The sequence below is a fragment of the Monodelphis domestica genome, chromosome 3 (genome assembly GCF_027887165.1).
Source record: "Monodelphis domestica isolate mMonDom1 chromosome 3, mMonDom1.pri, whole genome shotgun sequence".
In the NCBI taxonomy this organism is placed as follows: domain Eukaryota; kingdom Metazoa; phylum Chordata; class Mammalia; order Didelphimorphia; family Didelphidae; genus Monodelphis; species Monodelphis domestica.
The window spans coordinates 61460275-61483379 of record NC_077229.1 but is presented as its reverse complement, the minus strand read 5'-3'; the positions used below and the strand labels follow the sequence as shown (position 1 = coordinate 61483379).

The 23105-nt window shown below is 45.9% G+C and overlaps 1 protein-coding gene across 4 annotated transcripts in view; it reads left to right on the top strand.

Annotated features, from left to right (window-relative positions):
• ARHGEF18 (Rho/Rac guanine nucleotide exchange factor 18) overlaps nucleotides 1-23105 on the top strand; it is a 122821-nt gene that overhangs the window by 17278 nt on the left and 82438 nt on the right. For 3 of the 4 annotated variants that reach the window (XM_056821995.1, XM_056821993.1, XM_056821992.1), the window contains exons 2-10: nucleotides 202-311; nucleotides 5087-5430; nucleotides 6456-6666; nucleotides 11641-11755; nucleotides 13291-13348; nucleotides 14633-14677; nucleotides 17761-17841; nucleotides 18246-18351; nucleotides 20573-20726. In XM_056821995.1, coding sequence (XP_056677973.1) covers nucleotides 297-311; nucleotides 5087-5430; nucleotides 6456-6666; nucleotides 11641-11755; nucleotides 13291-13348; nucleotides 14633-14677; nucleotides 17761-17841; nucleotides 18246-18351; nucleotides 20573-20726 — 1129 coding nt within the window. In that variant the 5' untranslated portion in view covers nucleotides 202-296. The remainder of the gene's footprint in view (nucleotides 1-201; nucleotides 312-5086; nucleotides 5431-6455; nucleotides 6667-11640; nucleotides 11756-13290; nucleotides 13349-14632; nucleotides 14678-17760; nucleotides 17842-18245; nucleotides 18352-20572; nucleotides 20727-23105) is intronic. The other variant, XM_056821994.1, reaches the window with a different exon arrangement.

Here is a 23105-nt window from a genome sequence, read left to right as displayed (position 1 = left end):
TCCTGGAGGAAGTGGTACCTGAGCTGAGCCCTGAAGGAAGAGAGGATAATCTTTGTCAGTAAAAGAGAGGCAGGAGGATCATAAGATTGTTGACTTAGAACAGACCCTTTTCCTCAGACCCTTTTCATCCCCCACACCCTGTTGTCTCTCAGGCTCCTTCCTGAACTGACATCTTCTGCTTCTCTTTTTCTCTCTCCACAGGTTCTGAATGCAAAGCCTGTGACCCACCCTCGGATGGCAGCCCCTGCTCCCTCCCTGTGCCCCTAAAAGCTGACAGCCATGTCCTCTTCTCTGCCATGGCCAGGGAACGAGTAAGTGCCTGGGGAAGGTGGGGAGGGCAATGGCTGGGATGGTGGTGACTTGGGAGTCCAGGGAGATTAGGGAGGGAAAGGATACTTGGGCATCTGGAACAGCCTCTGGAGATATCCAAGATCAGGCAGAGGCCCAGAAGGGCTGGATTGGAGCTGGACAGGCTAAGGGCTAACAGGATGGATACTGGACACAATGAAGGCTTGATGGGGACCAGGAGAGCCAGAGGAAGATGGCTGAAGGGAGAAGGAATCATTTGCTCCTGGAACTGCTCTGGTCACACTGAGCTCTTTCTCCAACAAGTCTAACCCATAAGTCCCTGGTACTGACCAGCATTTGGCCTCCTTTGGGCCAAGGCACTGCCCCAGGACTGATGGGAGAGCTTTGGGGCCAGGCCCTCAGGCAGAATCAATTCAGCTTAATTCAACAAGAATTTTCCAAACACCTACTATGTGCCAAGCATATTGCTAGGTGCTGGGGATACAAAGACAACAGTCCTTCCCCTCAAGGAGCTTCCATTGTAGCAGCCCAGTGTTGGGAAGGATCTCGGAAACCAGTGAGTCCACCTCCCCATTTAGCAAATGTCCAAAACAGAGGGCTAGAAAGAGATAGGAATGTATCCAGAGCCACAGAATAATCAGTCAACAAGTGTTTCTTAAACTATTATTCAATGGATCAATCAATCAATGTCTCATCAACTTTCAGTCAACAAACATTTCTCAACACCTACTATGTGTCGGACACTGTCTCAAACACCAGGGATAGAAAGAAAGGCAAAAGACAGTCCCTGATCTTCAGGAGCTCCCTGTCTAACGGAGGAGATGACACACTGTGAATAAGCATTTGTATGACCAAGAGAAGCCGGAGGGAGATAATCAGTGGAGGGCAGGCATCCACGTGAAGGAGGAGGAAACAAAGGCTTCTTGCAGAAGGTGCCATTTTAGCTGGGGATTGAAGGAAGCCAAGAAGTGTAGATGAGGAGGGAGAGAGTTCCAGGCATGGGGACAGCCAGGGAAATGCCCAGATATTGGAGATGGAGTGCCAGGCACCAAGGGCACAGATGTGCCAAGGAGCCAGCATCTGCCCTCAAGGAAACGAGGAACTCTGAGCAAGTCCGCCATGGAGCTGGGCTTGGAACCCAGGTCTTCTGGGCTCATTATGGAACTCTGTCCCCTATTCTATCCCAAGACCCCTTCATTTGGGAGGATGAGAGGCCCGGTGTGGTTGGAGGACTTGAGCTCCGGGTGGTAGGCTGAGCGCTGGGCTCTGGGCTCTGGTTCCGAGCTGCCGAGCTGAGCTGAGATTGGGGCTCCGGGCTCTGTGGTCTCTGGCTGATGTAGCCCAGACTGGAGGGTGGGAGGGGACCTGGGCCCGTTTGCTGCCAAAGCTGTGCTGGTCTCCAGCAGAGGAGTTCACAATGTCCTGACATGTTTATGTTTCCAAGAAAATGAAAACCAGAGGAGGCGAGAGGATTTGGGAAACCAGGAAACGGCTCCAGCCTCTGGCAGCCAAAATAACAGCGTTGTGTGGACACCCGGATCCCCAGCTGCAAACAGACACTCAGACCCGCATGTGCAGTGGTCATGGCACAGAGCTCATTCACATGTATGCAAATATACACGTGCGCCTGCGTGTTCAGGGTTATGTAGTTACATGTACACGGGAGCATTTGTGTGGGCAAGCTCAGACATCTGAATTCATAGCTCACATTTGTCTATCACTTAAAAGTTCACACAGTGGGGCAGTGAGGTGTATAGAGATGGGAGATCTTGGGTTCAAATCTGACCTCAGACACTTCCCAGCTGTGTGACCCTGGACAAGTCACTTGACCCCCATTACCTAGTCCTTACCGCTCTTCTGCCTTGGAACTGATACTTAGCATCAATCCTAAAATAGAAGGTGAGGATTTTTAAGATATCGATAAAGACGTGGATAGCGTGCATGCTCATTAGATTTGTCCAATAGATATATCTGGGAAGGATCACTAACCAAACCAATGGCAGAATCAGGATTCAAAACCATCTGGATGAACTAAAACATTGGGCTGAATCTAATCAGTTCTAATGGAGTTCAAAGAATCAGTTTGGCAAGTGAAAGACTCATTGACTTTAAGACTTCAAGATGAAGGTGGGGGTGTAGGCAGGTAGCACAGTGGACAGAGCTCCAGGCCTGGAGGGGTGGAGGTCTTGGGTTCAAATCTGATCTCAGACATTGACTAGCTATGAGACTCTAGGCAAGTCACTTACCCCTTTCTGCCTTAATCTCCTCATTCATCAAATGAAGTGGAAAAGGAAATTGTGAACCCCTCTAGTATCTTTGCCAAGATACGTGACTCCCAAAAGGAGTCACGAAGAATAAGTCATGACTGCAATGACTGAGCAATGACAACCTGAATTATATAGCCTGGAAGTATCTGAGGTAGAACTCTAATTCAGGACTTGTTGGCACATAGTAAATCCATGATAAATGTTTGTGGGTTATTGACCCCCCAGTTCAGCATCCTGTCTACTCTGTTGGCATTCTAGCACTCCCAGATCCACTAGTACTCCTCCATACACGACACTCCTACCAGAATCCTACTCATCCACCCAGAGTCACCTAAAAGGGTTCAAGGGGACCTGGCTATATAGACAGCTCCATTCAGTTGGTGTCTTCCAGATTCCATGAGATTGATGGGATTTAGGAGACATCATGGTACAGTGGAAAGAATGTTGGCTTGGAAACCCAGAGTTCACATCTCACCTTTGATACCTAGATGACTTTGGCCAAGTCCCCTTAGTTTTCACACCCAAAAAAATGAACCTCTGACACCCCTTCCTGCTCTGAATCTAGAATCCTATAATCCTACTTGGTAGAAGGAAAAAGAGGAAAGTGTGGGGTCGCTGAAGAGATAGAAGGTGAGTCTTGGAGGAGAGTGAAGAACTGTGCTAGTAGACATCAGGAAACAGGAGAACTGAGAAGAGTCCTTTGGATGCGGTGATCTGGAGAGCCCTGGTGACCTTGGAGGCAAGCAGATTCAAGAGAGCTGTAGGAACTTGAGGTCCATTAGTCCAACCCACATCCCAACAAGGATCCCCTGGTATCATCTGATCTCTTCTTGAAGACCTCCAATTAGGGCAAGCCCACTCCACATGGGGAGTCAAAGAACTCAAGGTTCAAATCCTGCCTCTGTCTCTTCCTACTTATGAATCCTTAGGCAAGTCACTTTACATGAACCTCAGTTTCCTCATCTATAAACCAAGGAGATTGAACTCAATGATCTCAAAGGTTCTTTTGCCAATTCTAAATCTACTATCCAAGAAAATGGAGGGAGCTATTTAAAATATTATATTTTATTATCATTAGATATTAAAATTATAATAGTATTAATAATATATAATTATAAAATTAAAATATATTATAATATATTAAAATATTATATTTATTGTGTGATATAATGTTATAATCTTCATGTTAATGATTAGAAACAATTTCTTATATTAAATAATTATAAATTATTGAGTTTGCAATATAAAAATAATTAGAATTTGTAAATTATAATCATAAATTATTCAGTATTTTAACATATAATTATAAGTTTTATATTTATAACAATAGCTTTTGTATATTTATTTTTATTATGTTGTATTTTATTATATTATTGCATATTATATTATTATAAATATGAGCATTTATAGTTATTATAATTAGACTTTATTTGTCTTATAATAATTATCTGACAATATTATTATAACTAGCATTTATATAAAACTTTTCGGGCGTGCATGCACGGAGCTATATATACATACATTTTCTCCTCCCAAGTCTGGGAGGTAGGTGCTATTATTATTCCCATTTTATAGATGAGGAAAATGAATAGACAAAGTCTAGGAGACTTGCCTAGGATAAGCTGACTTTGAACTCAGGTCTTCCTGGCTTACTCTCTCCACCATGGCACATAGTTGCCTCACTGGCTCCCTGAAGGGGAATATATTGGCCTTGAGTTTGAAGACTGGCTGTCCCAGAAAGGGCCCTTGCCTCTGATATTTAGGGCGTTAGCAGTCTTTGAAGGAAGGAAAGACGGTTGCAGCAGCTCTGGTTGTGACCCTTCTGCTGACTCTATAAGGAGTAGCCCCCTCCCCTCTCTGGGCCTCAGTCTCCTTCTCTGTAAATCCAGGTGATTAAACTCTGAGCTCTCTAGCTCACGTGGTTGGGAGTTCTATGATTCTCCATCAGTGTTCTCCTCTTGGACCCCTGAGGCATTTCTTAGGTTTATCTCCTGTCCCTGTGTGGTCCAGAAGGCCAGGGACTCCAAGGCACTGGGATGGGGAGAGTGAGGTCCAGGTGAAAGATACAAGTTCATAGCCTAACCGTGTGACCTTGGACAAGTCCTTTATGTCTTCTAAGCCTCCAGTTCTCTATAATATGAACTAGTTCTGTACCAGATGCCATCTAAGGTTCCTTGGAGCTCTCCATTCTGGAATTGAATGTGAAGACTCCAAGGATCATAGATTGGAGCTGGAAGGGATCTCAGAGGCTGGTAAATTGTTTCTACCTGTTTCATAGGCGAGAAAATGGAGGTTAATTGACTTCTTCAGAGTCAAATAGGTAGAAAGTATCTGAGGTGGGATTTGAACTCAGATCTTATTGAACTCCAAGTCCATGGTGCGTCAAGTGAAGGGCCTGGGATGGTGGGGAGGCGTGTAGCTGCAGCAGGGATGGTGGAGTGGGGTGGGGGGACAGGGGTGGTGCTGAGGCCCCAGCCAGATGTATGATGGTGCTCCTCTTTCTCCGGCAGGAGGCTGGTTCTGTGCCAGAGCTGACAGATGCCCACAGCAGCACTGAGGACCTTCTCTCACTAGATATGGCTCTTCAGGGCACAGAGTACTACAGGGACCTGGGCTACGGGTCACCTGTGGAGATGACGTCATGGCTCCCTTTGACCTCGTGGTCCCAGGAGAAGGTGCCAGGGGAGCTTGTAGTCCCCCAACTCCAGGAGCCGAACCACCTCCTTCAGAGCCCCGATGCCCTTGGTTCTGGGGACCGAGTTGCTGAGCCCTTTCCCACGTTGGCCCGTTCAGTGACCACATCTAGGAGGCACAGCTGGGAGAGGCCCCTCTCTCCCTTAGATATGGACCGGAGGTCAGGCAGCACCAGAGTGAGCTGGGGGGTGGGAGAGGGGTGGGAGGGGAGGGGAGACTTCTGCAAGAGGTCAGGCATGGTCACCAGGGAGGGAAAGGGTCTGAGATGACCTCGATCAGATAATCTGACCCATCTATTGTTTCTTCTCTATTTCCTCTTTCCTGTCTCTCATTCCATCTCTTCTCCCCTTTCCCCTTTCTTTTCCCCTCCAGTGTGTCTATTACCCTCTTCATTCTTTTCCCTTCTTTCTCTCTGTTCTCATCCTTGTTCCCTCCCAGTCTCCTTCCCTTCATCCCTTCTCTTTTCTTTCTATTTCCTTTCTCCTCTTCCCTCCCTCTCCTCTCCTCTCCTCTGCTCTCCCTTTCCTTCCCTCCTCACCCCTCCATCTCCTTCCTCTCATCCCTTCCCTTTCTCTGTCTTCTTTCTTCTTCTGGTCCTTTTCTCTTAGTTTTCCTCTCCTTTCCCTCTTTCTTTTCTTCCTCCTCTCTTTCTGTCCCTCCTTTCCCTTCATCTTGTTTTTCTTCCTCTCCATCACACTGTCTCATAAGGAGTTGAGACCTAATTTGCCTTGAAGCACCTGATGGAGACAGAATAGAGGGAAGTCCTGAGCTGTGTCTATTACCCCTGGCCATGTTTTCTTCCTCATGACTTCGCCCTTATTTTCCTTCATCGTGCAATAGGCAAAAGAAATCTCAATCCCAAATCCTTGACCTGGCCAGACTTTGTCCATGTTCCTCACTGTAACTTGAGCAAGTATTTCCATGAGAGGCTAGTAGGGAGCAGAAATGCCAGCATGTTCCTCTCTGGGATAAACCATGTTCACTTCCTAAAGAGTGGTGAGTCCATGGCCAGTCTCCTCCTTCCTTCCTTCCCCCAACTTCTCCATTCTTGACAAAGTGTGAATTTCATTCTACCTGTCCTGAGTACCAAATCCCTGGTTATAGCTCTGAGGTTACTGGCTAAACAGATGCAGGATGGGGAGGGCATCAGTCACCCACCACAGCTCACTTCCTTGCCTTCAACAGACTCAGCCTTGACACCTCTGACATGGGCAGTGACGAGGAGCGGAGTTTGCCCAGAACATTTGCCAGCCACTCCTTGAATCTGCCTGGAGGGGGCCTGCAGGCCTGGGCAGAGAGGACAGGTCATCGAGGAGCAAACATCAGGGGGAGAGTCTCACCTGAGCTTCCCTACGTAGGCCTGGAGGAGCCAGAGGATGACTCACTGAGACAGCAGGTAAGTGGGAATGTGCCAAGACAAGCAAGTGGGCATACTCAGGATGGCCTTTCTCGTTTCTGGACCAGAGACAAGCTGCAGAAGCAGGATGGGCTTTGTAATAGTTAAAGGAATTGTTGAGGATTGAAGAGGTAGAGGAGATAAGGAAGGGTTAATAATGGGGAAAAGAGGAGTTGCAGGGATAGAGGGAATGTGAATGCTGGTGAGGTGAGAGGGTATCTTTAAAAAATGGGGTTCCCAAGAAATGGGCCAACTATGATAGCCTGAGGGGATGTCTTCTCTATTGATAGATGTTGAAAATACCCCAGGGCAGGTAAGCATGGACCCCCCTAAGGGACAAGCCTTCCCCCCCAGGTCGCCTGGCAGGGGTCCAATAAGGACCATTTGTGGTTGAATGGCTGTCCTTAGGTTCTGCTCCCTCTATGTTCCCCTGAAATGATAGTCCTCCTCTTATCTGACTGCAGGTTATTTAACTCAAGATGAATTTATTAGCAGGTATGCATTGGGAAGGTAATCAGGGTCGAGGGAAAAGGGATTTCCCTATATTTTTCCCCAGATTGGGTTTGAATCTCTCTCAGCTTTTGAACTTAGGCCAGGCCTGGTGGAGAGTTTCTTTTATTCCTGTCTATGCTAATCTATGCTAGCTTTCTTAAGTTCAAAGTCTTTAGCAATATACAGCAAGAGGAAGAAAAGGTTCTGACCTTCAAGCTGGTTGGGACTGTCTCTTCAGGCTAGTGCCCCTAAAGACTGGCCTTAAGTTCAAACCACTCCCCTTAAATTCTTTTGTTCAATAACACAATCACAGGAATCTAGGTAGAGAATAGTTGGGAAAAATCCAGGAATAGAGGTTCTTCTATCCAGAGACAGGGAGGGAATACTCCTTCCAGTTCAAGGGCCAGGAAAGAGAGTCCTCAAGAACAACTGTCACTCTCCAAGTCTCCTCCTTCCCCCACCAACTGTCATCATTGTCAGTATCTTCACTCCAACATTTCAACTGCTATCAGTAACACCTCAGTGGTAGAAAGGCTTCTCTGGGATTACTTCAATTTTCTTTGATGTGAGATGAGAGAGGGATGATGTAGATGATCCACAAGGTCCCTTCCAGTTCTAAGTCCTAACATTTTAAACTTTATTTGTCCCCACTTGTCACCTCCCATAAGTGATGGACACACAGCGAGCATTAGTAGAAAGGAATCCAATTGAACTGAATGAGGCTTAGGAGCCAGATTCCATACCCATAATCCTTCTAGAATTTGCCCAAAGTCCAATCTGAAAAAATGGAGAGTCCAGTCTCTGACTTGTACAAAGAAAAGGAGATAATAGTCCCACTGTCCTCTGTCCTGCTTAGACCCCATCTGGTATGTGTTTTCCACTTGTGGACACTGCATTTTAGAAAGGACATTGGCAAACTGGAACATCTCCAAGATGGCGAGGGCACTGGAGAACAAGCCACAGAAGGATCCAGTGATTCAACTGGGGCCATTTAGACTAGAAGAGAAGACCAATTTAGTAGAAATATAGAATGTGTTGAGGAGAGTAATATATAACAAGGCTAGAAAGTTAGAAAGGGGCCATCTAGGGAAGAATTTTAAATGCTGAAAGAGAAGTTTATATTTGATCCTAGAGGTAATAGGGAACCCCTAAAATTGATTGAGTCTTAGAGGGCTGCCATCATCAGACTTTAAGAAAATCCTTTTGACAAAGGCCAACTGAACTGAGGTGGTGGCCAAGTGAAAAGAAAGGAATGGACATGAGAGGGCTTGTGGAGACAAAAATGACAAGATGCAATTGATTGAATCCACAAGATGAATGGAAGTTTGAGGTCAGAGATGGCCCACTTCCTCTCCTCTGACTCTCACTGAGGTTTTGCTCCTGTGTGATTGTAAGGACAGTGGTATCCTTCACAGAAATAGGGAAGTTCAGAAGAGAGGTGGGCTGGAGGAGGTGGAGGGGAAGAAATGAGTTTTGGACATGTGGACTTTGAGTATGGGGCTTGCAGTTCTGCTTATCCATCCAACAGACAGTTGGTGATATCAAGCTGGAGGTCAGGAGAGAGACTGAGGCTATAGATCTGAAAGACTTCTGCATTAAAAAAATCAAAGCTATCAATAATCATATGAAGAAATGTTTCAAAGCCCTCTTTATTAGAGAAATGCAAATTAAAACAACTCTGAGGTACCACCTCACACCTATGAGATTGGCCAATATAACAATAAAGGAAAGTGATAAATGTTGGAGGGGATGTGGCAAAATTGGGACACTAATGCATTGCTAGTGGAGTTGTGAATTGCTCCAACCAGTCTGGAGGGCAATTTGTAACTATGCCCACAGGGCTATAAAACAATGTACACATACCTTTTGATCCAGTAATACCACTACTAGGTTTGTGTTCCAAAAAGATTTTTTAAAAAGGAGAAAAGGACCTACTTGTACAAAAATATTTATAGCTGCTCCTTTAGTGATAGCAATGAATTGGAAATTGAGGAGATATCCCCCCCGTTGGGGAATGGCTGAACAAATTGTGGTATATGATGATGATAGAATACTACTGTGTTGTAATAAATGATGAACAGGAAGATTTCAGAAAGAACCATAAAGACTTACATGAACTGATGCAGAGAAATAAGCAGAACCAGGAGAACATTGTACACAGAAACAGCAATATTGTGGAATGATCAAATGTAATTGACTTTGCTACTAACAGGCAATACAATGATCCAGGACAGTTCTAAGGGACTTAAGACAATGAATGCACCTGCATTTTCTGGACACCTCCAGAGATAGAACTGTTGGAGACAGAATACAGATCAAAGCATAAGTTTTTTCACTTTAATTTATTTGGGTTTTGGTTTTATGTGATTATTCTCTTATAAAAATGAACTATATAGCAATATGTTTCACATGATAATACACATATAACCCAGACTGAATTGTTTGCCAGCTCTGGGCAGGGCTTGGAGGAAAGGGAGGGAGAGATCATATAACTTGAGAAAACTTATGTGGAAATTTATTATATATAATTGGTAAAAATAAAATATAAAAATAAATTGAAAGTCATCTGCATAGGCCAATTGAATCCATGGGACCAGATGAAATCACCAGGTGAGAGACTATGAAGAGAAAAGAGGGCAGAAAGCCCTTAGGAGAACCCATAGTTAGGGGATATGGCATGGATGGAAATCTAGCAAGGAGTGAAACAGAACAGTCAGACCAGGAAAACTCAAAAGACATCAATGCAACAAACTCAGGAAAGAGAGGATAACCAAGAGAAGAGGGCGATGGACAGTGTCATGGTCTATAGAGGAGTCAAGAGGGATGAGGACTGAGAAGAGGCCACTGGATTTGGCAATTAAGAGATCACAGGAAATCTCAGAAAGAAATGAGGAATTAGTTTGGAAGCTGGATTGCATGGGCTTTAGAAGGGAATGAGAGAAGAGGAAGTGGAGATAAAGGCAGATTTTGACTCCATGTAAGGAAAACCTTCCTAATAATTAGAGCTGTCCAAAAGTGGCCTGGGCTTCCTCCAAAGCAACTGGAATCCCTCCTCAGTGGAGGTCTTTGGGCAGAGGAGATACGGCCATTTGTCAATGAGGTTGTAGGAGGGATTCCTCTTTAATTCGGGACTGGACTAGCTGGACAAGTTCCCTTCTAACTCTGAGGTTCCTTGTGGGGGCTGAGAGTTTGATTCCTACTCTGATTCCATTCGTCTGCCTCCCTTTGGAGCTTTCTCCCATCACCACCTCATTGTGTCAGTTCTCTAGACTATCAGCGATCAAGAGAATGGGCTATTAATCTTTGGGCAGAATAACAGTCCCGTGATTCTACCAACCATTGTCTCTTTTTTGTTTGTTTTAAACCCTCACCTTCCATCTTAGAATCAATACTATATTGGTTCCAAGGCAGAAGAACAGTAAGGACTAGGCAATGGGGTTAAGTGATTTGCCCAGGGTCACATAGCTAGGAAGTGTCTGAGGCCAGATTTGGACCCAGGACTTCCTGTCTCTAGACCTGCCTCTCAATCCACTGAGCCACCCAGCTGCCCCCTGAACCACTGTCTCTTAAGATAAGTTAGTTTAGAAGAGTAAGGCTAGGACTCAATTAAACTTTAGGTCTATCCTGGTTCCATAGGTCACAGTTTTGTTCCTTGAATTGTGATTTGACTAGTGTGGGTAGCTTCCAGTGAGAAAATTCCCTCTATCAGAGCAACAACCTTTTTTTTTTTTTAATTTACGATCTTGGGGAGTTGCCTGGGGGGCACTGAGAGCTAAAGGTTTGCCCAGGTCACACAGCCAGGTCTTGAATCTAGCATTGGCTGGTTCTGTTCACTGAACCACACTGCCTTCCTATACTGAGAAGGCGCTTAATAGCCTTCTGCTGATGATATTAATTATTGATTCTATTAATATTAATAATTTTAATTCTTAATAGAATTCTAATAGCCCACAAAGAATCAGAGAATCTCCTGAGACATTAAAGACAAGCTGTAGGAGGGAGCTTTTCTTTTGATCCAGTTCAGTGAAGCTTTTGCCCCTGATGCTAGGAGACCAGCTAGGGTGCTGGTGTTGGGACTAAAAAGCCTCTCCAGGATTCCCCCTTCAGCAGGCTCAGGCCAGGCCAGACCCTCTTCCCCTCAGCGAGTCCTCAGGTGGGCTGCAGCCATGGAATGTGGTTGGGATGTTGTCCTTGCCTTCCTAGTCTATAGCCCAAGCATGAGTTAGAAAGCGTTCTCTGAGAGCTCAGAGAGCTGAACCAGCTGCCCCTTTGGGCCCTGGGACTTCCCCCCAGGATACCGATGACTCCTCCAAGCCCGGGCAGGAGACCCTGAGCACGTGTCTTCTTCCCCCTCTGGGTCACTCTTTTCTGTTCTGTAACAGGAAATGTTAGGGCTGCGTCATCTCCAAAGGCTTCTCCCTCTCTAAGGCTTTCTTCATTGTGGGTCTCTTTTCTCCTCACTGAGATACTTCATCCCGGCAGGAATTTAACAGCTCTTGGAAGAGGCTGAGGTCAAGGTCTGTTCCTCAAGCTGGTGATATGGTTTCTCCCTCAAGAATCTCTCCGAACCTGGAGGTTTCCATTCCAGCTGCCCAAGGTTTGTTCTGCACTCCTTCTGGGGATGTGGGAGGTAGGGGATGGGGGGAGAAGTGTCCCTCATGGGACTTCCCCTGCAATGTGGTCTCCCTCTGCCCACCCATCTGTAAACTGGGGCCTAGGAGCTAGTCCTCTTCCCTTGGCAAGACCCAGGTTGGGGAAGCCCAAGGGACTTCCCCTTTGACAGAGAGTGAAAGTAAGGGCCCAAGGTTGGGACCAAAGTTGGTAACTCCAGCCCCTGGCTCACCACCCACTTTCCCCCTGTCCTCTGGACACCTCTAGCCCCCTTGAAATCAGAAGCCAGTGGCCTGTGACTTTTCTCCTTGCTTCCATGTCCTCTTCTAGCTTTTTTCCTTGACATCTGCCCCTCATTCTCTTTTTTCTTTATTTCCTTGTCTTTCTCTGCATGTGTATCTCTCACTCTGTTTCATTTCTGGTTATCCCTTTATGTTTGTGTATGTGTCTCTTCTTTCTCTGTGTATATGACTCTCTCCATTTTTTTTCTGTGTTTGTTTCTTTCTAAGGAATCTCTTTCTTCCTTTCTTCCTCCCTCCCTCCCTCCCTTCCTTCCTTCCTTTCTTCCTTCCTTTCTATCTTCCTTCCTTCCTTCCTTCCTTTGTATCTTCCTTCCTTCCTTCCTTCCTTCCTTCCTCCCTTCCTTCCTCCCTTCCTCCCTTCCTCCCTTCCTCCCTTCCTTCCTTCCTCCCTTCTTTCCTTCCTTTCTTCCTTCTTTCCTTTCCTTCCTCCCTTCCTTTTTTCATTCTTTCCTCCCTTCCTCCCTTCTTTCTTCCTTCCTTCCTTCCCTCCATTTCTCTCTTTCTTTCTTTTCTTTTAAACCCTTACCTTCCATCTTGGAATCACTACTGTGTATTGATTCTAAGGCAGAAGAGTGGTAAGGGCTAGGCAATGGTGGTTAAATGACTTGCCTAGGGTCATGTGGCTAGGAAGTGTCTGAGGTCAGATTTGAACCCATGACTTCCCATCTCTGGGCTTGGCTCTCAATCCATTGAGCCACCCAGCTGCCCCATCTTTTTCTTTTCTCTCCTATAATCCTATGTATTTTATATTGTACATTTTAAAATGGGAGTCTGCAAAGAGGTCCATAGGCTTCATCAAATTGTCAAAGTCTATGGCAAAAAAAGGTTGTGAATCCATGCTCTGTAGGAAGGAAAAGAAAATCCCTAACTTAGGGTTCCCCACCCTGGAAGCTTATCAGGTTGATCAGGAAACTGTCCCACATCCACCCTCTCTGCTTCTCTTTGTATTTCTTCACCACTCATTTGGAGTCCTTTCCTTTTTCTCTTCCACTCCATCTGTGACTGGCTATGTCCGCCTCTTCCCTTCCCAGCTAGTTGGCTCCCTTCCTAGCCCTGCCTGCCTCTGTTTCTCTGTCTGATTTTTCCTCTTTCTTTTATTTGCTCTCATATTTCACCTTTTCTCTTGGCTCAGCCAAGTGTCACTCTTGAGACGGAACCGGAGTCTTATATTTCTGTTTTGTGTTTGTTTTGTTTTGTCTGTATTTGGGGGGGCATCTAGGTATCGAACCCCCCGTGCTGGAAAGAGCTGAAAAAGACCATGTGTCCCCTGACCATGTGTGAGTACCCCTGACCTTACAGTATTCCAGAGGCAAGAAGGGGGGAGCAGGGCAACTGAGGGGTGAGCTGTGTCGTCTGCTAGCCCAAGTGATGAGATAATTTAGGTGGGGAGAAGGGAGATGAGCCTTTATTGAGCAGGGACCTTTCAGAGCTCTTTCTTTATTTTTATATTTTTTATTCATAGCCTCCATTTTTAATATGGTCTTTGGTCTTGGGCCAGACCCTTCCCCTCTCTGATTACTCAGTCAGTCAACAAACAGCCTTGATTTGTTTAATTCCCCCATGAAGTAAGGGCACTGCCTTTCAGAATCTCAGACCCGGTTCCCACTCTGATGTAGTGTGTACCCTGAATCTCTCCCCCTTTCCCTGTTACTCTATAGGGGAAGAAGTACCCCCCCCATTTTTCTTTTCTTTTTCTTAACATCTAGGAGGCTGGAATTCCCACTTTCTAACCCTGGTCCCCGAGTATACAGGGAACAGAGACCAAACACACAGACACACACAGAGGGACCCAGACTCACCTTCCTCATACCTGGCTCTCCATCTCCCATCTCTACGCCTTTGTATAAGCTGTCCCTGTGCCTAGAAGACCATGCCTAGTTTCCTTCAAAGCTCAACTGAGGAACATTCTTCATTTCCACCCATGTTAGCCCCACTTCCCTGATCAAATTACCTTGTGTTTATTTTGCCTATATCCTTATGTGTCCATAATGCACGGAGATAAATGATAAATCGTACTAAAATAATTATGTGATTAAATAAAAACACAAGCTCTCTGAGGGCAGGGATTTCTGATTTTGAATCCCCAGCCCCAAGTGCAATGGCTGGCACAAAATAGGCTCTTATCAATGGATCCATACAAACACACACAGGGATTGGCCATTGTAGATTCAGAGACCTAGAAACACGAGTATCGCTGTAAAAAAAAAATTATACTTAATTTATTTCAACATTCACTTTTTTCTGAAACTCTTACCTTCTTAGAATCAATACTGAGAATCAGTGCCAAAGCAGAAGACTAGTAAAGATTTTTTGAGGTTTTGTGGCATCTGAGGTTAAGTGACTTGCCCAAGGTCTCAGCTAGGGAGTGTCTGAGGCCATATTGGAACCCAGGACTTCCCGTCTCCAGGGCTGGCTCTCCATCCCCTGAGCCACTTATTTAAAATCTTGAGTTCCAAATTCTTTCCCTCCGGCACCCATTGAATGACACCAATTATACGTGCGAAGTCACACAAAATGTATTTGGCCACATTCTGTGTATTGTTCTCTGTGTCTCCTTCTAGCTTGATTGTCCAGCAAGTCCTCCATGAGCTCAAGCAATTTCATGGGTGAGTACGCCAATGCTCTGGTAGGCTCCTCCAGGGAGAAGATGACCCAGAATTTGGAGGTGACCCAACCATGTTCTGAGTTCTGTGTGTGTGTGTGTGTGTGTGTGTGTGTGTGTGTGTGTGTCCTTGGGTGGGTCCCTTCCCCCTCTCTGGGTCTCGGTTTCTCCATCTGTAAAATGGGGGGATTGGACTGGATCATTTCTAAGACCCCTTCCAGCTTTAATGTCCTGTGATTTCTGTCCCAGTGTGGGCTCAGCACATCTTCCCTGAGCCCAGCTTCAGCTCTGGGGGCACAGTCTAAGCTGGCCTTCTCACTGCTCACCATAGCACACGCTCTGCGCTTTTGCTCATGCTAGTCACCCCACCTGGGATCTCCTCCTCTCTACCTCTTCAGACCTACCCATCCTTCCCAGTTCAGCTCAGCTCTCCAGTCCCACCTCCTCCAGGAAGTCCTTCCAGACTTTTTCCATCCTCAGAAGTTGTCTTCCTGATACCTTCTGACCCTAGCAATTTGGAACATCCTCACACTGAGGTTTCAGTGGAGGTGTCTTATCTCATCAAAATAGACCGTGAGGGTCTTGAGGGCAGAGACTGGGTCTCTTACATCTCTGGGTTCCCTATAAGCTCCTGGCACTCAATATGTGCCCAGTCGGTATTTGTAAATGAATGTCATTGGGCTCTAAATCCAGCTCTGAGCCTATCTCACTGTGTGACCTTGGATGAGTTATCCCCATTCCTCTTGGCCTCAGTTTTCCCATCTATAAAATGGGAAGGACCTCAATGGTCCCTATCAGTTCTAAATCATGGTAATCCTATATATTAGAGAATAGTTGTCATATATGATCTATGAAGTAGAATCAGTATTGCTGAATTTCAGAGAAGGGGGGAAACCCCAAGGGCTGAAAACATATGGTCAAATGAAAAGACTTTGTAGCTGGAGAGGACTTTTGACATCATCTAGCCCAACTCACTCCTTTTATAGCTGAGGAAACTGAGGACCACAGAGGTGAAGGACTAAAGCCAAAATGACACAAGTGGCAGTGGAGAGATTTGAACTCAGGTCTTTTGACTGAATCCATTCTTCTGTGGCTCTGGAATATCAGAACTGGAAATCAGTTCTAGTCAATAATTTTTTTCTTTCTTTAAAAAAAATAAGTTTGTATTGATATATATTGTTTTTCTCTATCACCATAATTTCCCCAGGATCCTCTCCTTCTCTCCATAGAGCCATCCTAGATAACAAATAATCTTTTTTAAAAAATCCTTACCTCCCAGTTTAGAATCAATCCTATGTATTGGTTCTAAAGAGTAGAGTGATAAGGGCTAGGAAATGGGGGTTAAGTGACTTGTCCAGGGTCACACCACTAGGACATGTCTAAGGGCTAGGCAATGGGGGTTAAATGACTTGTCCAAGGTCACACTGCTAGGCCATGTCTGAGGCCAGATTTGAACCCAGGGACCTCCCATCTCCATATCTGGCTCTCTATCCATTGAGCCACCTAGTTGCCCCACCCCTTGAATAGTATTTTTTTAAATAAATTAAAGACAAAAAAGATTTTAAAGATCAGTATAACTGATCAATACATCAAGAAAGTCCAAAAGGGTGCTAAAGGGTGGGTGGGAGTATCTTCTCATATCTTTACATTTGAGCCACGTTTCTTCACTGTAGCTTCATAACATCTTTATTTCATTTTTTGGTGGCTCTTTCCATTTATGTTTCAGTCAGTATTTATTCAACACAATCTCAATGTCCAGGCTCTTTACTAGGTGCTTGGGACCCAGAAATAACAAAATGTCACAGTCCCTTCCTTCTGTGAGCTAAGTCCCTTAAATTCCTTAAGTCTGGCCCCAAGGTTGAATGGGCTGAGGACCAAGGAGAGTTCCACACAAAGAAGGGCTCAGGAAACATTTGAGGAGATAAAAAGATCTTCAGCTGGCTAGAATCAGGGAAGGCTTCATGGAGGAGGTGGTACCTGATCTGGACCTTGAGGGAAGAAAAGGAACTTGGACAGCTAGAGATGAGGACAGAGCCCTCAGCGTGCATGGAACACAGACTGAACAAATGCATGGGGACTGGAGAAGACAGGAAGGGATCAGCGGCTGCCTAGTTAGAACTTTCCTGAAACGCAAGGCTAAGGAAACTTAAGAGATCATTAGGTTCCCTGGTGTTACAGAGGAGGATATAGGAAGATATGGGCCTTGAAGAATGAATGGAGTCTTTTTGGGGGGTTGGGGGAGTCCCAGAGGCCAGAGAGTCTTAGCAAACAGAACCAAAGGGAACCTGAGAAGTCACCTAGTCCAACTTCATCAAGTCCTAGAAAGGTTTAACAACTTCCCTTAAAATCACATAAGTAGTAAGTAGTAGAACTGAGAATTTGAACCCAGGTCTTCTGGTCACAAGTCCAAGGCTAGTTCTACTTTTTCCAGTGGAGAGAGCAATTGTTTGAAGTTTGGATATTGTACCAGAGGCTTGGCAAGGCAATAAGCATTTATTAAATGCCTACTGTGTGCCAGGCACTAAGTCCTGGAGGTACAAATGGAAGTAAAAAGAAAGAGCTTCTGCCCTCAAAGAGCATATGTTTTAATAGAGGAAAATACACAAAAGAGAGGAAAGATATCTCCATGGAGACATGGTATGAAAGTACAGAAAGTCAGAAGAAGAACCAAGATGGGAATGAAGGTTGGCCATCCTGGGCTCCTTCCCAAAATGGCAGCTCCTGGGAGGAATGCACCAATGGGAGAAAGAGACCAGTATGGTCCAGGGATGGCCCAGGGACATTCCAGAATGAGAGGGCTTCAGGGATAGACTAAGTTATCGAAGGAAGCTGAGGCATGATGGAGAAGTTCCAAGATTCAGAAGCAGAGTCAGGAAGAGAAGGAAGAGCTGGGAAATAGAGGAAGCCTCAGGCATCCTGGGCCTGGACAAATCCCTTTACAGCGTCCTGCCTGCTGAGAAAGGCTGCTGAATGGCCAGGAGGTGAGCCTGAGTCGGAGTCCCAGAAAGATGCTGGCCCCAGGACCAGTAGGATCTGAAGCTTTCCTTAAAAGATGCTGAGATGGGCTGTTCTATTTGACCTGCACAGGGCGAAGCAAAGGGCTCACTTAGGGGATGGCCCCAGGGATTCCCAGCAGAACATAACTTGGTTTGAGTTCCTGTCCAGTGAGTGAGTATGTGAGGGGTGGGGGGAGATCTGGCAGCAGCCCAGAGCCTGGCTTGGGAAGGACTCCCAGGAAGAGGCCAGTGCTAATGGCTGTAGTTCACAGCTGGCTTTGCAGCATGGGGGGTCCATGGGAGAATGTTCTTGGGTATGAGCCTGCTATCCCAAGAAGCTTCAACCAAGGACATGGGAAGTGGGAGGTGAGATACCCACCAGCTTCAGGGAATAGGAATGTGCTGTCCTAATGGGCTTTGGGGAGAGCCTGGGGGCCCCAGTCCCAGGAGCTGCAGGTGGAGGAACTGACCCAGTCGAGGGGCTGAGAGGCAGAACCAAACCTAAATCTCCCTGATCTGAGCCCCTTGGGCTTTTCCCATCTCCTGACCTGGACTCTGTTGGGAATCCCACTTCAGGAAGGAAGATAATGGGAAGAGTGAAAAGACCGAAAAGGGGACCAAAGTGAAGAGAAGGCTGAGTTCCCTCCGAAGTCGAGTGACTGGCTCCTGGCAGAAGGATAAGGTGAGGAAGGGAACTCTGGAGCTGCCAGGCTCCATCACACTGAAACTGGGGACAGCCAGAACTGGGCATGAGCTGTCCAGCTCCTGGTGGATGCTGACTGTTATCAGGGGATCAGAGAGAAGCTGCCCAGGTCCTCACACACCCATAGTACCCCCATCCTCTGTAGGCAGCCCCCTGAGCCCAATCCCCACCCTCTCCAGGAAGCACTCCAAGGGTCTTTTGGGAACTCTGTCCGGTGGGTATTTTCTCCCCTCGGGGTCTTGTATTCTGCTAAAACTATTTTCAATATGATCAAATACAAAGAGCCCTGGATTTGGAGCCCCAGGACCTGGATTCAAATCCTAACTCTGGCTGACTCTGGGTCCTTGGGAAAGTCACAATTCTTCAGTTTCCTCAATTGAAAATGGAATGGATTTTCAAATCCCTTCTATTAAATCTATGAAATTATGTGAAACATAATTCAGAATAACTTAACGGGTTCATTTAATAAACTATAGTGTGACTTAATCATATTATTACTCTCAATTAATATTTGCATGGGGCACAAAAGATTTAAGAGCCTGAAACTTAAGAGCCATCACAGGTCTTGAGTTCAAATCCCATCTCTGACATTACCAGCATGACCTTGGGCAAGTCACAACCTCTCTGAGCCTCAGTTTCCTGCAAGCAAAATACAGAGGGCTTGGACTAGATGACTTCTATAACTTCATAAGGCAGGGAGTGTTACTAATTCTATTAACTCCCATTTCTATGATGCTTTTAGGTACAAAAGCAATTTCCTCAAAATAATCTGATTTGATCATGGTTCCATAGGCATCAAGGGGAAGAGCTGGGTCCTGAATGCAGGTCTCTTGACTCCCAGTCTGGAGAGAACTCCTTCCCCCATATCAGTGATAAAAGATCTAGGGAAATCTGCTCAAAGGAGCAGGAGTCTTGAGCAGCCACTTATTCTCCCTATCCTAGGGACCAGAAGAAGGCACATAGAGTGGCCAGTGGATGCTGCCCAGAGCCTAGAGCAGAGAAGGAAATGAGGGCATGGTGGCATTGTTGACACCAGGAGACAACAGCCAAAGCTGATTATCCGTGTAACCCTTTGGGCGTCACTGGTCCTTCATGTGCATTGCCTTGGAGTCATCCAGTGCCCAGCCCAAGATTCCTAATGTCTGTCCCTGGTGGGGCTGGCCTGGTAGCCCTTCCCAGTTTCATCCCAGCCTACCCTTCCAGTTTTATTCCACTTCACTCCCTTTAAGAGCTCTCTAAATTCCTACCACACCAGCCCATTTGCTACTCCTTGAAGTAGACATTGAACATGACATCTCCATGCCTTTGCATATTCTAATCTTCATCCTGGAATTCATTCCTCTTTCACTTCTATCTACCTTTATCCAAGGCCACACTCATATGCCACTTCCTAAAGGAAATCTTCCCTGATATCACCCTAGTCGTGAGTCCTGTCTCCCTCTTCAAATTATCAGATGATCAGAGATCTAGAGCTGGGAGAAGCCTTAGAGTCCATCTAACCCAACTCAAGCATTTTATTTACTTTAAACGCTTACCTTTTGTCTTATAATCAATATTGGTTCTAAGACAGAAGAGCATCGAGGGTTAGCCAATTGAAGTTAAGTGACTTATCTAGGATCACACAGCTAGGAAGTGTCTGAGGCCAGATTTGAACCAAAAGACCTCCCATTTCCAGATTTGGCTCTCTACCCACCCCCATAGCCCTCATTTTCAAACACAGTGAATTTCTAAGACAAAAAAAAAAAAACCCTGAATTTGGAGGCAGAAGATCTGGGTTCAAGTCCCAGCCAGTCTCTTCATCTGGATGACCTTGTACAAGTGACTTCATGAATTCTCTGGGTTCTAATAATGACAATAGCTAGCATTTATGTGGTGCTTTAAGTTTTGCAAAGCACTTTTTGAATTTCTTACTTGATCCTTACAACTCCGGGGGGCAAGTGCTATTATCATCCCCATTTTACAGATGAGGAAACTGAGATAGACAAAGATTAAGTGACTTGCCATGGTCCTAGAGTTAGTGTTTAGAGTAGGATTTGATCCTGGGTCTTCCTAACTCCAAATCCAATGCTCTCTTTGCTGTACCATCAGGTACCCTAATTCCTTCATCTTTAAAAAAAAGACAGCTAGACTTGATACTCCTTCCAGCTCTAAAACTATGACCATATGACCAGTTCTAAGACCTTCCTTCCTTCTTTCTTAGGGTAAGAACAAAGAACAACAGAAAGAGATAGAGCCAAGGGAAAAATGGAAAAGCGCAAATGGCCACCAGTTAGTGCCAGGGACTTTCTCCAGCTGCATCGATTGCTCCCTGTGTGGCAAACCCTTGCTTAGTCGGAATGGGCTGCAGTGCTTAAGTGAGTACAGCTGGCTGGCTTTCACTGGACTGACTGCCTGGTGCTCTCCCTTACCCAGCTCCCCAAACTTTCATTTCCTCTCCTGCCAGGCTGCCCTTCCACATCATTCCCCATCCCTCTCCTGCCAGGCTGCCCTTCCACATCATTCCCCATCCCTCTCCTGCCAGGCTGCCCTTCCACATCATTCCCCATCCCTCTCCTGCCAGGCTGCCCTTCCACATCATTCCCCATCCCTCTCCTGCCAGGCTGCCCTTCCACATCATTCCCCATCCCTCTCCTGCCAGACTGCCCTTCCACATCATTCCCCATCCCTCTCCTGCCAGGCTGCCCTTCCACATCATTCCCCATCCCTCTCCTGCCAGGCTGCCCTTCCACATCATTCCCCATCCCTCTCCTGCCAGGCTGCCCTTCCACATCATTCCCCATCCCTCTCCTGCCAGGCTGCCCTTCCACATCATTCCCCATCCCTCTCCTGCCAGGCTGCCCTTCCACATCATTCCCCATCCCTCTCCTGCCAGGCTGCCCTTCCACATCATTCCCCATCCCTCTCCTGCCAGGCTGCCCTTCCACATCATTCCCCATCCCTCTCCTGCCAGGCTGCCCTTCCACATCATTCCCCATCCCTCTCCTGCCAGGCTGCCCTTCCACATCATTCCCCATCCCTCTCCTGCCAGGCTGCCCTTCCACATCATTCTCCATCCCTCTCCTGCCAGGCTGCCCTTCCACATCATTCCCCATCCCTCTCCTGCCAGGCTGTCCTTTCCCCACCTGTCTGATGCTCTCTCTAGCCCTGGACCACCACTTCCACACTGCCTGAATGCCCCACCTCACTCATCTCCCCTACTCCAACCATTTCCTTCTTGCTAACTGTTGGCCTGGGCACATTCTCTTTATTTTCCCTAAAGGAATGACTTCATGTGGGCTTGCTTTCTTTGGGGTGTGATCTGGATTTGTGAATACAGTAAAACCTCAGGGGATTTCAGTGAATGCTATGCCCAGAAATTTTACAAAGCACTTTATTCAGCATTGTCCAGTGAAGTGTGAACTGGGAACCCTTTTTTTGGGTCAAGCTCTAGAAAAAAAAAAACTTTCTGGGATATCGGTGCCCATTCTCTTGCTGTAGTAAGTAGAATCTAATGGCAGGAACCAGGTCTTTTTCTGGTGGCTAATGACCTTGAAGAGACTCAGGGTCACCCCTGTGAATGTCAATTCTCATTGTTGATGGCTGGGGTGTTTCTGGGGTTGGACTCAAAATGAACTAATCCAAGGATTTCTCCAAGGAAGATGGTTTTAAAAATCATTCTTACTGTTTTTCTTCTTTCTTCTTTCCCTCCCTCTCCCCCTCCTTCCTCTCTTTCATTCTTTCTACCTTTTTTCCTACTTTTTCTTCTTTCTTCCTTCCCTTCCTTCCTCTTTTCTTCCTTATATCTCTTCTTCCTTCTTTTCCTCCCTCCCTTCTTTCCTTTCTTCTTCCTTCCTCCGTTCTTTCATTCATTCCTTCCTCTCTTCCTTCTAATTTTTTCCTCTAGTCTCTCCTTCCTCTTTTTTCCTCCTTCCCTAACAACTGATGATTACAGGTGCCTTTATGTTTCAGGGCCCTGCTGGGACACATACAAAAATAACTCCCCTCCCCTCTGCCCCTAGCTCACCCTCTCCCTTGCTTTAATATCCTTGTAAGGAGTTTGGTCCTCCAATTTCGTCTTTGTTGAATATCTTGTGAAAAATAGTTAACTGAATAACTTGTTATTATATTTTTGAAATAAGTTTATTATAAGCAATAAGCCATCTAGATATATAAAATAAGGATTAAAGTCCCAAATGTAAGTAAAGTCAATAGGCATAACTAAAATCCCAAATACAACTCAAGTGCCTACAAGGCACCAGGCCCTGTGCCAAGTTGCCCTCAAGGAGCTCACAAGTCTAATGGGGGGAACATCATTCAAACAATGATGTACAACCAAGACAAACAGATCTTGATACAGGTGGATGCATGAATCTGGATGCACTTGAGTCTACCAAGAATAGGCATGGCATACATGGATGTCCATGCACTAAAAAGATCCGTCTTATCTAGATTTTAGCAGAGGGAAGACACTAGCATTAAGGGGATCAGGAAAGGCTTCTCATAGAAGATGGGATGTTGGCTGGTATTTACCATGGACTAGAAGCTGAAGATGAAGAGGGGAAGAGATTATAGACATGGGAGACAACTAGTAAAAATGACTAAAGTTGGGAGATGGAGTGTCTGTACAAGGGACAGCCAGGAGGCCAGCATCAATGGACCCAAGAGTCCATGGAGGGGAGCAAGGTGGAAGCAGACTGGAAAGGGAGGAAGAGGCTAGATTGGGAACACTTTGAATACCAAACATCTTATCCCAA